The 14,760-nt window shown below is 40.9% G+C and overlaps 1 protein-coding gene across 3 annotated transcripts in view; it reads left to right on the forward strand.

The window, feature by feature from the left end:
• The first annotated feature begins 3,092 nt into the window (after positions 1 to 3,092).
• LOC132877956 (tripartite motif-containing protein 16-like) overlaps positions 3,093 to 14,760 on the forward strand; it is a 471,908-nt gene continuing 460,240 nt past the window's right edge. Inside the window, exons 1-6 of one of the 3 annotated variants that reach the window (XM_060913630.1) lie at positions 3,093 to 3,711; positions 6,664 to 6,759; positions 6,922 to 7,155; positions 7,288 to 7,459; positions 7,658 to 7,717; positions 11,944 to 13,472. In XM_060913630.1, coding sequence (XP_060769613.1) covers positions 3,121 to 3,711; positions 6,664 to 6,759; positions 6,922 to 7,155; positions 7,288 to 7,459; positions 7,658 to 7,717; positions 11,944 to 12,479 — 1,689 coding nt within the window. In that variant the 5' untranslated portion in view covers positions 3,093 to 3,120 and the 3' untranslated portion in view covers positions 12,480 to 13,472. Of the gene's footprint in view, positions 3,712 to 6,663; positions 6,760 to 6,921; positions 7,156 to 7,287; positions 7,460 to 7,657; positions 7,718 to 11,943; positions 13,473 to 14,760 lie in introns of those variants that run through there. The other 2 variants (XM_060913632.1, XM_060913631.1) reach the window with 2 other exon arrangements.

The raw sequence follows: 14,760 nt of genomic DNA on the forward strand, positions 1-14,760 counted from the left end.
GGTGACAATTTAGTGTAACCCAAATGGAGTGGAAAAGTCTGTTTTTTCCCAGGGTAATGGAGTGAAGGGGGTCTGCCAATATCCCTTTGTTAGATCCAGTGTCGAATAAAAGCGGGCTGCGTCGAACCAATTGAGCCGTTCATTAATGTGAGGCATTGGATATGCATCAAATTTAGAAACTGCACTGACTTTTCTATAGTCTACTCAGAACTGGACTGGCTTGTCAGTCTTGGGAACTAAAACTGCCGGGCTGCTCCAGTCACTGTGCCACTCCTTAATTACCCCCATGTCAAGCGCTGACTTGAGTTCATCCTGAACTAAATTTTTCTTGTGTTCAGGCAGCTGCGCACCACCATTCCAGGGGGGGTCTCAATGTGGTGTTCTATGAGGTCAGTCCGACCAGGAAGGGGCAAAAACACATTGCAGAATTCCTCCTGCAACCTGATAATCTGTGCTCTTTGTGATGGTGAGAGGTGGTCTCCACAGGGGACCGGGGTGAATTGGGCCACACTTTTTGGATTTACTTCCGGTCCCAGCTCTGCCCTCTGAGGAACTCCTGTCACCAGAGCCACAGGAACCTCCTCTCGCCATGGTTTCAGGAGATTCAGGTGGTCAAATAGGCATGCATCTCCCCTATCCATGTGCCTAACCTCATAGTCAACTTCCCCAATTTGCCATGTGACCTCAAAGGACCCTTGCTACTTGGTGAATAATTTTGAGCTTGACAGGGGCAATAAAATGAGGACTTTATCTCCTGGTGCAGATTCCCTTAGTTGTGTCCCTCTGTTGGACAGGTGGGATTGATGTTCTTGCACCTGTAGCAAACTCTCCTGTTTTAGGTGTCTCAGTGCGTGGAGTTTTGCTTTCAGGTCAAGAGCTTACTAAATTAAATTTTTGCTTTGAGAAGATCCTTCCTCCCAATTTTCTCTCATGATGTCTAAGATGCCACAAGGCTTGCGCCCATATAGTAATTCAAATGAGGAAAACCCAGTGGAGGATTAGTCATGCACTGCAAACAACAGAGGGTGTAGCCACTTATCCCAGTTTCTAGCATCCCAGTGAATGAACTTACAAATCAGTTTTTGAGCATTTGATTAAATTGTTTGACCAGCCTGTCCATTTGTGGATGGTAAACCCTGGCATGAATCGATTTAATCCCCAACAATTTGTCCAGTTTGCATAGGGTATGTGACAAGAAAGTAGTGACTCTGCAACACTATATGCAGATATACTGCGGAGAGGCACTGCTTCCAGGTATTGCATTGCATAATCCACTATAACTAACACAAATTGATACCCTCACGGAGATCAATCTAATGGCCCAAAAAGCTCCATACCAATTCTCTTGAAGGGGATCCTGATCCAAGTTAGGGGCACAATGGCATTTTTAGTGTGGCCGCTGGATTTACCAGCTGACATTCATGACAAGCCGCACACCACCTGCGCAAATCCCTGACCAATAGAAGTGGGCCATGAGACAATTTAGTGTCTTATCCTAACCTAAATGCCCAGCCGTAGGATTATGATGAGCTACATGGAATAAAATTTCCATGCCCGACCACACCCTCACTGCCCCAAGAAGCCTTATGTCAACTGTGTCCAGAAGCACTGTCAACTTCTGTGGGCTCAGAGGCATCTGGGATGGACCATCACACAATGGAAACATGTATCATGGTCAGATGACTTAGTATTCCGGGTCTTTTTTGGAAGAAATGGATGCCATGTGCTCCAGACCAAAGGCAAAAAGGACCATCCAGACTGATACCAACAATCTTTTCCAGGGAGATTTCAACAAAACAATGCAAAACCACATTCTGCACACATGACAAAGGCATGGCTGTGGAAGAAGAGGCTGTGTCCCCTCTGTCCCCATAGTGTTGCACACCTTAAGACCTGTTTGCAGGAAGAATGGGACAAAATAACACCTGAAACACTTCATCACTCAGTGTCTTCAGTCCCTAAACATCTTTTAAGTGTTATGAGAATGAATGGGAACATTATAAAGTGGGAAATGCTTTACTGCCCCAACTATTTTTGAAATGTGTTTATTTTTGAAAAAAAAAAAGATTCATGAAGTAAAACACTGAATAATGTGCTGTTGTGTTGTTGTGAGTGCAATACAGGTAAAATAGAGGCACCTGTATGAAACTGAAGGGAATCAACTGCATACACATCCGCTTTAAATGAATAAAGAAGGCCACTCTTTAGACATAAAATGGCTGCAGAAAGAAGCTGCTCCAGTCACCTGATCAGCAAAACTTGATAAAAATAAAAGAAGAAGGATTTGTGAATGAACAGACAACATACAGGCAGCCCCAGAAATACCACCAGCTGATTTGGGCAGCAGAATTGTGATTAAAATCAATATAAACAGCTGAGAAACAGCATCAATTCTTGATCTTGATGAGAATTAGCAGATCCAACTAGATGAGATACGATTCAAATCAGGAGCATGGAGCATGGGGACAGAGGAAGAGTAACACAGCAGAAACCATTCATCAGCCTCAAGAAGAAGAAAATAAAGGTGACATCTGCAAAAGAACACACAGAAACACAGCAGCTTCTGGAGAACCATTTCATCTCCTATTTAGCTTTAACCATCTAAGCCTTTATATTTCTGGCTGCTGATTCATTAATATCGCGACGTTCTCTTCTGCATTTCCTGGACAGAAAGTTTCTTCCTGAATTTGACAAGAAAGAGGAGGGAATGTGTGAATTAGTGAAGGTCAGAAGTGTGTGTTTTGACAGAGAAAACAAAAGAGAGGGATTGTGCTTGTGTTCAAACCACCTAGGTAAAGAGTACTGGATTTCCAAATTTTCCGAAATGATTTTTTTTAATTGGCTTTTTTGACACTTTAATCCAGTCTACTGAATCAGTTATTTTCAGTTTTCATTAAATCTCATGAAATTAATCCTAATCAGTGCGGTTACATGGGTTATATTTCTGCACTGAAGGGAGATGAAATGGTTAATAGAGGAGTGTTCATGACCTCTCTGTGTTTGTGCTCCTCCTCACTCTCTATTGCTCTTTCACACACACAGTACAGGGAGGTAACACCTCATTTCAAAGGAAACAAAACTGACCTCTGTCTCTCTCTGTCAGTCTGCAATTTCAGGAAAATGGCTGAGGCCAGTATTTCAGTAGCTCAGGGCCAGTTCATGTGTCCAGTGTGTCTGGATCTCCTGAAGGATGCGGTGACTATCCCCTGTGGTCACAGTTTCTGTAAGGTGTGTATTAATGGCTGCTGGGATCAGGAGGATCAGAAGGGCGTCTACAGCTGTCCTCAGTGCAGAGACACTTTCATGACAAGGCCTGTTCTACGCAGAAACAACATGCTGGATGAAGTGGTGGAGAAACTGAAGAAGACTGAAGTCCAAGCTGCTTCTCCTGCTCACTGTTACGCTGGACCTGGAGATGTGGAGTGTGATTTCTGCACCGGGAGAAAACACAAAGCCGTCAAGTCCTGTCTGATGTGTTTGGCTTCTTATTGTGAAACTCATCTGAAACCTCATCAGGAAGCTCCTGTTTTGAAAAAACACACATTAATTGAAGCCTCAGCAAAACTCCAAGAGAAGATCTGCTCTGAACATGGTGAAGTGCTGAAGATCTACTGTCGTACTGATCAAACCTGCATCTGTTATTTGTGTACGATGGATCATCACAAAGGTCACGACACCATCACAGCTGCAGCAGAAAGAGCTGAGAAACAGGTGAGAATGAGAAATTTTTCCAGAATTAAATCATCTTAATTATAGTTTCCCATCTAGAAACAGGTGCTTTAGTCAGTGATATGATTTGAACTTTAATTTCAATGTGTGTCTCAATCAGAAGGATTCTGTAAAAGCTGATTAAAATTGTCTGTGTTCTGGTGAACAGAGTGTTAAATTTATCTTCAGTGATGGTCGTAATCTGGTTTGGGGTGGGTTTCCTGATAACGTTGCCATTTAGACCTAAAGAGAGAGTTGAGAGACTCTCTTAAGGAACAAATGTTAACGTTCTAAAGGAGTCTAAAGGACAACAGGATGAAGAGCGTCTTTGCAGTTCGTGTCCCCGATATAGGCATTAGTAGCTGCTAAAGGCAATCGTACTGTCGTAGCTGAAGGCATTAGTAGCTGCTAAATCCAGTCGATAAGGTCACATGGTGCTCGTTTTTAACCAAAATCTAATGAAATATAAAGTGTTTAAAATAAGATAATATATAGTATCATCTGGAAGCATTACATATATAATGTGGTAATTAATTAATGAAACTATTTTATGTTTATGGCAATTTTTTTTTATTCCAAGTATGTTTTTAATGAAATGAACAAATGTTCACATGAAAGAATGAGCAAATAATAAGCTAAATAATGAGGTAAATGTGTTCCCCGTGCTTGCTCATTTCACTGTTACCCCCCGATCATGCAGTCAGGATTATTTCAGCTGTTCTCCACAGTGCAGAGTGGGCCATGTTCTCCCTTATAAGTGCACAGAGAGAGAGAGAGAGAGAGAGAGAGAGGTTTTGATCTGTGTGTAGTGTGTAGCAAAGGAGGTTTAAAATATATAGTCAACCTTATATATAAGGAGGTCAATTCAACCTTCTTAGGTACACACTACACACACATCAAAACCTCTCTCTCTCTCTCTCTCTCTCTCTCTCTCTCTCTCTCTCACACACACACACACACACACCATTAGAGGTGCAGAAATGTCTCATTTATAACACTAAATTAGTTAATCACTCGCCTAATGGAGCTAAATTTGATTAAAATATAGTGATATAAATGTGACATTCTGATATCCATACGTAATTCCATAACATACTGAAATATATTCATCGTGTTTTGTGTATATTTATTTAATAATTAACAGAGCTGGACAAAGAACCCAACTTCATTACTTAAGTCAAAGTACAGATCCCACTGGGCAAATGTTACTCCGATACAAGTGAAAGTTGGACAGTCAAATTTTTACTTCAGTTAAAGTACTGCAGTATTTGCTTTTAAAAATCCTTAAGTATTAAAAGTACATTTTCTGTCAATGCATTGTTGTATTATAGCCACAACGCTTACAAAACCTAATGCCTCTGAAACACCTGACTGGATTTACTGACTAACTTGTAGAACCTGTAGAATAAACGCCTGGTAGAATGTTACAAAATGAAACACAACTGAACTGAAAAAGACCCATTGTCATTTTCATTTTTTTTTTATTGTAACCCTCCTCCCCACCGCCACAAAGCAGCATGGTAGTGTTCTGACCCAGCTCTGGCAGTGTGTGCACACATGGATGTGTGTGTTAATCAGGAAGACAGTGGAACAGCTGTAAATGCAGCTTGCTCAGAAAATAAAAAGGACAATCCAACCTGATTGAAACCCAGATCCGCACCTCGAGCTTAATAACGGCCCAACAGCAACTCTGCTTTAAGCAAGGCAAAAAAAAAAAGGTGCAAGACCATCATCTGACATCAAAACAAAAAATTCCAGCAGTTTGTTAAGTGTATGTATTCATGCACATATGAATCTGCGTGTGGAATCATGTCAGTGAAGCTCCACCTGACATGCTAGCAAACTCTTTTCACACTCAAAATCATATTGGGCAGCCAATATTACGAGAAAAGAAAGATTTCTACTTTTTTGTTTAATTGGCAAGATTATGATGAAACATTTCTGAAAGGACTTCAGAAAAGTGAACGTTATTCATGTTAGTGTAACTCCGTTTTTACATGCTAACTAACAGTGTCCAAGTTAACTAGCTATGTGTAAACATTAGACGTGGACAAGGCGATGGCAACTTGGCGGGCAAATCCACAGAAAGTCATTTGACTAATCAGACTGTGTAGCGATTGCAACGTTATCGCGAGCTCTAAAGCACAGACAACTTCACTGCAAGCTTTCTCTTGGAATAAAATGTTTATATCCCTCAATATGCTTCTGCAGGTTGGATGGTGAGTTTTTGTAGGCTGTGATGTGTTCCGTTTTAGGCAAACAAAGCAAACATTTAAAATGAAACGACTCTTTATTCCTTTCAGAAAACTGAACCATGGGTTCTAGCTATAGAACCATGGGTGTGTGCATTCCCCAGAAGAACCGCCTCCTTCCATTCTGCCATCAACTGATCGTGTTAAATAATGCTGCGGAGAAATCATTGATCTTGATTTTATCCAGTCTATGGACGTGACGTGACCCGAGTGATTACTGATAGACTGTCTCAGTGTCACCTGCGGAAAAAACAATCACGTTTTAAAAAAGAAAAGAAAAAAACATCCACTTTCAAAGCTGCTTCATAGTAACGAGTAACGAGGACCTTGATAGAAATGTAGTGGAGTAAAAAGTACGATATTTGTCTTTCAAATGGAGTGAAGTTAAAGTCATAAGTTTCCCAAAAAATACTCAAGTAAAGTACAGATACTCAAAAACTGTACTTAAATACAGAACTCAAGTAAATGTACTTCGTTACTGTCCAACTCTGAAAATTAACTCGATGGACTTGCAATGTACAAGAAAACTAATTGAACACCACCAGCAGATTCAACCCCAGTTTCAGACCAGTTAGTGAACATTACACACACACAGAGTACATAACCTTCAGAGTGAAACATGAATGTACTTTGAACTGACATTAATATGGAACCAGTTCGCTCGTACTGTATAAAAAGCTGAATGTATTTTATTTGTCCTCAGAGTGAGTTAAAGGAGGAGCAGATGAAATCCCAGCAGAGAATCCAGGAGAAGCAGAAGAAGGTGCAGGAGCTGAAACAGGCTGTGAACACTATAAAGGTGAGCAGTGAGCAGAGACAGAGCTGCTCCTAGAAACACACACAACATGGACAACGAGTCATTTACAGTCCCAGTAAGAGAGGGAATGATAGATGAGCTTTAAATCCTGTGTGTGTGTGTGTGTGTGTGTGTGTGTGTGTGTGTGTGTGTGTGTCCTAACAGCTCAGTGCACAGACAGCAGTGGAGGACAGTGAGATGATCTTTACTGAGCTGATCAGCTCCATGGAGAAAAAGCACTGGGAGGTGACGGAGCTGATCAGAGATCAGGAGAAGGCTGAACTGAGTCGAGCTGAACGACTCCTGGAGCAACTGGAGCAGGAGATTGCTGATCTTCAGAGGAGAGTCACTGAGCTTGAGCAGCTTTCACACACACACGATCACATCCATTTCCTCCAGGTAACACTCACTGTCTGATCTACAGAGCCAGCTGTTCCTCACACACTCTCTAAAACACCTCTCATTAAGGGAACAATAAATGTCCCTGTCTGACATCACAAGTGGGTTTTACATTTCATTTGCTTTCTGTAGGTTTTAGCTTCTGGACGTCGCTCTCCTACAATCGACAGACCAACATTTCAGACATCCAGCGTCACTGTCCATCAACATCTCTCATTTGATGGAGTGAGGAATTCTCTCTCAGATCTGAAAAGGAGACTCGAGGAATTCTGTGAGGAGGAATTCAACAAAATCCCTCCACATGGTAAGAGGAGCTGTTCCTGCTGGAGAAACACAGTGATGTGTTATTTCTTAGCGATGCTCCTGCTTTCTTTTCTGCAGACACTTTATTCACCCGACACTTTGAACTAAAACACTGATTTAAAATGAATAAACTGACTGGATCACTTTAAACTCTTTCCATCTTTTACACAAACTCATGTTTCTATTTTTCTCTCCACAGCTGCAGCAGTTCAGATCATTTCAGAACCAGAACCACAGAGCAGAGAAGAGTTTCTGAAATGTACATCTAACACACACACACACACACACACACACACACACACACAATTTTAGGCCTGTCACGATAACAAATTTTGTTGGACGATATATTGTCTCAGAAATTATTGCGATAAACGATATTATTGTTGACGTCTTTTCAAGACAATTTTATGCCACTAGTAAAATAATAATGATCATGCAAATACACCCTTTCATAGAACAGTAAACTTTTTAATTAAGTCAACTTATTCAATTCAACAGTGGAATGTAAAAAATAAATCTAAATAAATAAGCTAAAGAAATAAAACAACAATCAAACAAAACCACTCACAACAAAAACAATAAATAAAATACAATTTATGGCTCTTAAAAATTGCACTGAAGTGAATATTAACTTGGCACAGGGTAATAAAAAGACATTCTTTTCTTCACAGGCAACATTCTGCCAATCCAGTTTCTCAAAGATTAGTACCCAGATCAACAAAAAGTGCAAAGTAACAACGTATTGCCAGCTGTCATTTGGATAAAAGTCACAACAATTAGAACGAGATAACATGTAGGCAAGGGCGTAGGTTTGGTATTAACATTGGTGGGGACAAAAACCCAATGCCAACCCCCAGTGGTGCCAACTTCAGGTCAACATTAGAGGGTCACAATATTTTGCTCCGTTGTGTTCCACCAAAAGAGTCTCCATCATCTCTCCAAAGGCCAGACTTTTAACATTTGAAGTTCAGAACTGTAGTAATTCATGAATAATAATAATAATAATAATAATAATAATAATAATAATAATATGAAATCCATTTGATTAACTGCAAATCTTACATGTGATGATGAACTCATTCTACCAATTTGCAAATGTGTTTTCCAAGCGAATACCGCACTGACTGTCGGGAGGGTGTATGTTCCTTTCCCTCATAAATGGAAATAAAACCCATCCGGAGCCTTAAACACTGCATTCCATGAGGCTGGCAGGGGGAGTCGGCTCTCTTCTGTGGGATCTTTAACTAGTTTTAGAATGCTAGTTTAAGCTGATATGTGATTGATCTAACGGTAAAACAGCACGAGGGCTCGAGAACTTTCACAGGTTACAATTTTACTTCAGGGTTGCCAGATACTGCTGACGTTTTCCAGCCAAAATATGTTCAAAACCCACCAACATGCACTTAAAACCGCCCAAAATGTAAAATGGACTTGATGCCTATCTTGTAAATTAAAAATATGCAGCTAAAGTCCAGTATACTATTTGTAAATCAAACAAATAGCACCATGAGCCCATCAGTGCTGGAGGTGAAGAATCTGCTGTCTGGTACTCGGCTTCGTGTGGTTCAATCAGATTATAACTCTGCAATCATCTGCTGTGTTCTGAATCCTACATGCACCAGTAGGTGGAGCACATGCAGAATATTATGTAGGCTATGTTAGGCTACGATGCATATCTAACATCTGCATTGCTGAGGTTATTTATTTTTTATTTATTTATCTTTTTATCCTGTTTGTTTTATTAATTTCATAGGCCTAGTTATTCTGCTTAATTTATTTTTGTCTACATCCATCTATTTTCTTCATCTGTTATCCTGATTTTTGTGGATTTGTTAGATTGTACCTGTTTTATATACTTCCATTAAAAAAAAAAGTTAGGCTGCGATGCATGGCTGAATGTAACATGAGAAGAGAAAATGGAGAATGGATTGCGTCATTCTTATTTACTAGTTTATGAGTTCAGTTTCTGCACTACATTACACACATTCATATTAGTCTTACAGTTACATCGACATTGTTTTGTTTGAATAATACTTAATGAGATAAATGTTTGTTAATGATCAATTTAAGCCAATGCTCGATTTTGGTTGTTTAAAATACCTAAGGGGTGCTGGGTAAACTAGGTCTTTGTGTCGTGTGATGCCCGCGATCTCTGATTGGGTCACAGAAGTGTTTAATATGGATTGGATTGGATCGGGGCGATTTCTCAGAGACAACAAGGGAAGCCGAGCTTCCCCTAAAATTCTCTCCCCAAACTGCGGCATCTACGACGTTGAATTCTCATTAAAACAATAACTTGCATAACATAATATATGCCCAAGATTGTATTTATGTTCATAACTATCCCTATGTCATCCTGTAACTTATTTGAGTGATGTCTGACGAACTTGCAGTTCGCTACGAGAATCACCTTTGCTGCCAGGCTGTAACCTTTCTTATTTCAATGGGCTCTATGGACTGGCAGCCGGGTATCCGTTGCAGTCTACGAGACGGCTCTGAACAGCCAATTTCGGCTAGTTGTTATTGGTTAAAATCGACAAAATCGTCACTTCCGGGGAAGCCGGGTATCTCTGGGGGTAAACGGGACATGGGCGGGCCAAGAAGCCGGGCTGATAAAGGATTATTGGAGGTGGTGTTTGAAAGACATGAGGAGGGCAGTCGCTGTACTTCGGCGAGGAACACGGAAGCATGATCACTCAGTCCCTAGCGGATGTCGAGAAAGTGTAGTTGTGTGCCAAAGTGCTGTCCGAATTTCTTTTCAGATAAACGTTTCTTCTCATTGATGTCTCTGTGCATTAGTCTGTAAATAAATGTAAATATTACTCATTGTGCTCCATTAACTTTCATCCATTCTATCAGTTTGATCATTTGTGAATTAACTCGTTTATTTCATTTGTAGTTCAATCAATGTGGTTGTAGGCTAGCTTGAGCCTTATTGGGATCTGCAGTGCTAGCTGCTAACAGCTGGAATCTATCTGCTATCATGGCAAAGTACGGCCAGTCATTTTGCCCCGCCCCCGCCTCGCGCTCCGTCCAGTGCGGTAGTGATGTCCCGTTGCTCGCGCGCCACAGCAGAGACCCGTGCGACCTTCAGCCGGTACAGTCGCTGTTCTTTTACCACCTCCGTTATTCTCATCTTTCCGGTGCGTTCTTGATTTTTCCATTGTGTCCTATTTTGCCATATCAAATACCCAAAATGGTATCATATTATTCATATTTAAGTGAATAATCAATTGTCATCATAACTTGGCATTTTTAACCCAATCAATCAAAAAGAGGAATTTTTCAATATTTTCAAAAAATTTTACAAAAACATTTGAATTGTAATAAAAAAAAATTCCACAGCAGAGGCCATATAAAGCAAGATGCTATCTTTCTTATTAAACATGATAAAAGAAACATTGAGTGTAAAGGCCAATTTATGCTGACAACCCAGTCCTCGCAGATAGCGTGTCGCAGACAGTGTCTGCATAGCCCCCCCACCTTCGCAGACGCTCTGCGCGCACCTCCCAAAAATTGTGACCACCGCAGAAGCCTCGCAGACAAGAGGGCTCTGATTGGTCCACTCTACATCCGCTGTACACGCACTTCCGCTTCCCTACTTTCCCGGTTTGTTTTGTTTTCACGACCGCCATTTTTAAAAACACGAGCGAAGATGGAGCAGCACGAAGAGCGGTTGATTGAGGAAGTACGTACATCTATACGACTCCAGTTCTAGTCATTATAAAAAAAAAAGTTCTAGTCATTATAAGTAACCGGAGGATAAACACTCCACTAACCACACCCACCAACTACTCCTAGCGACTTCGCGCCCCCTTGCGTTGTGCCGGTGAATAACATCGCGCACGCCTATTACTCCCCGCTCAACGATAAATTACAACTGTCTGCGAAAAGCTATCTGCGAAAGCCTTGTCGCAAGAGCATGCAGAGGCCTTTAGGTAAATGCAAAAAAAAAAAAAAGTAAAATTAGAAAATTTATTTTTTGACTATAATGTCCCAAATGAGAGACCAGTTTCTGAGACAGACCCACATAACAAATTGACTCATGACAAATAACAAATAATTGAAAAATTGTATTACGTAGACCTAAAACTGAGCTTCGCCTATTTCAAAGCCCACCAGCCGCCACTGGATTGGATGTAGACTAGTGGACGGAGATAGTACATAGAATGTGCTGCATCAAAGTCCTTCTAAGGCTGTAGAAGTGTCTCTGGCTGCATTCTCACACAGAACATTCGTGCGAAATGTTTATAAACATCTGATAAAAACCCGCCGAAATAACGTCAAAACCGCCCAATCTGGCAACACTGTTTTACTTGGCAACGGAATGCATCTGAATTCTGATTGGCTGTTGTATCTGAATTCTGATTGGTTGTTGTACAGAGAAAAGTTTTCACTGCAACCGAACTGCTGTTTTCGTGACCACGCCCCCAGCGCGGATATTCATGTTCACATTGTTCAGTTTGTTTTTCTCTTTTATTTTAGATTTCTGTTATCTGACTCTGGATCCCAACACGGTACATCGTCGCCTCATTCTGTCTGAGAAGAACAGAGCGGTGAGAGACAGTGGGAGAGAGCAGCGTTACTCTGATCATCCAGAGAGATTTAATTCCTGGTGTCAGGTGTTGTGTAAGGAGAGTGTGTGTGGACGCTGTTACTGGGAGGTGGAGTGGAGCCGTGCTGGTGGTGTGGAAATATCAGTCTCATATAAAAACATCAGCAGGAAAGGACGGGGTATTGAGTGTCTGTTTGGATTCAACAATCAGTCCTGGAGACTGCGGTGTTCTTCTTCTTCTTCTCTCTCTTTCTATCACAACAGCATTGAGACTGATCTCAGAGTTCCATCAGCCTCCAGAATAGGAGTGTATGTGGATCACAGTGCAGGAACTCTGTCCTTCTACAGCGTCTCTGACACGATGAAGCTCCTCCACAGAGTCCACACCACATTCACTCAGACTCTATACACTGGGTTGGGGTTCTGGGTTTCTGGTTCTACAGTGAGATTGTGTGATCCAGAATAAAAGTGTGTAGTGTTTTCTGTAAAATTCCTGCACGTTGCCACGTTGTTGCTCAGTCGTCTGTTTCACTAGAACACAATCCAGCTGCACAAAGACACTCATTTTAATATTTAAATTAAAACAGATGAATAATTTAAAATAATTCAAAAGGAAATGTTAAAAATTAACTGTCAGACAAGAAACTCGTCAAATTTAAAAAGAAAATGATCTCATGACCTTCGCATGATAAAGTTCTGTTTGTTTCATATTATTCCACAAGGTTATGTACGCTCGCATTTGTGGACATAAAATAATTTTGGTGAAATTGGGCAGCCTTGTCTGAGTCCACGTAAAATCTTAAATTTTGGTGTCATTCCAGGGTTAAGGGAGATATAACTATAAATATCATTGCGAAATATTTTAATAACCTTGCAGAGCCCATTTCCAAATCCAAGAGTTTTGAGTTTTATAAACATAAAATCGTGCTCCACAGTGTCGAATGCTTTGAAAAAGTCTAGAAATAAAACAAGACTGATTGAATAATTGATTGGTAATCAGTCATATCCAGAATCAGTCAGACGTGGTTTTGAATATATCTTCCCTTCATGAAGGCTGATTGATATTCGTCTACAAGTTTTACAAGTCCACGCTTTAGACAATTAGCAGATACTAAGGCAAGTAATTTATAATCATTACATAGTAAGGTTATAGGTCTCCAATTGTCTAGCAACAAGAAGTCTTTTTTGGGTTTTGGTAGCAAGGTTATTAAGCCTGTCTTCATCATCGGGGATAAACATCCTTTGGGAATGCATTCTAAAAATGCTCTATATAATTTTTTTTTAATATCCACCCAAAAGTATTTTAAAAATTCAGATGTTAAGCCATCGATTCCTGGTGATTTGCCATTTTTCATTTGTTTTAATGCAATTTCAATTTCTGTTATAGTTCATTCCTCATCAAGTGTATGTTTGTCTTCATCCAGTTTTCTGATGTCATCATTGATGGGATAAAATACGACGTCACATTCTCATCTCATCTCATCTCATTATCTCTAGCCGCTTTATCCTTCTACAGGGTCGCAGGCAAGCTGGAGCCTATCCCAGCTGACTACGGGCGAAAGGCGGGGTACACCCTGGACAAGTCGCCAGGTCATCACAGGGCTGACACATAGACACAGACAACCATTCACACTCACATTCACACCTACGGTCAATTTAGAGTCACCAGTTAACCTAACCTGCATGTCTTTGGACTGTGGGGGAAACCGGAGCACCCGGAGGAAACCCACGCGGACACGGGGAGAACATGCAAACTCCGCACAGAAAGGCCCTCGCCGGCCCCGGGGCTCGAACCCAGGACCTTCTTGCTGTGAGGCGACAGCGCTAACCACTACACCACCGTGCCGCCCGACGTCACATTCTGATTTATTAAATTTAAGTTACAATAAACAAGCCAAATTTCATCCTGTACTCATTTCTGATCTATTATATCATTGGTCATAAGCTTACTCATTTTTTTCTGAGTTTGTCTTTGATTTTCAAGTCTGAAGAAATACGATGAACTTTTTTCACCCTGTTCGATCCATCCAGCTCCTGGTCGAGTGGAAGCTCCATTTGCCTTTATTGTGTACATTTCGTCTAGTTGAGACTGCAGTGACTAATTCTGAAATGTTTTCTAAGGATAGTTGTGTGTTATTTACTAATGTATTAATTTTACATGATCTTCAGTTTTCTTAAATTACATACAAATTCATGTAAAATGACAGTAATTATATATGTAGCCGGCGGCACGGTGGTGTAGTGGTTAGCGCTGTCGCCTCACAGCAAGAAGGTCCTGGGTTCGAGCCCTGTGGCCGGCGAGGGCCTTTCTGTGCGGAGTTTGCATGTTCTCCCCGTGTCCGTGTGGGTTTCCTCCGGGTGCTCCGGTTTCCCCCACAGTCCAAAGACATGCAGGTTAGGTTAACTGGTGACTCTAAATTGACCGTAGGTGTGAATGAGAGTGTGAATGGTTGTCTGTGTCTATGTGTCAGCCCTGTGATGACCTGGCGACTTGTCCAGGGTGTACCCCGCCTTTCACCCGTAGTCAGCTGGGATAGGCTCCAGCTTGCCTGCGACCCTGTAGAACAGGATAAAATGGCTAGAGATGATGAGATGAGATATATGTAGCCTGGTATATTAAAGTTTGTCCATACTAACAATATTAACATCTCTGTAATTTTAAGGTAAATCTTTTTATATTCACATGTAATTATACATTCAACCTGTAATTAAATATGTGGCTTTTTATATAAAGGTTTGTCCATACT

Source organism: Neoarius graeffei, chromosome 2 (assembly GCF_027579695.1).
Source record: "Neoarius graeffei isolate fNeoGra1 chromosome 2, fNeoGra1.pri, whole genome shotgun sequence".
Taxonomy (NCBI): domain Eukaryota; kingdom Metazoa; phylum Chordata; class Actinopteri; order Siluriformes; family Ariidae; genus Neoarius; species Neoarius graeffei.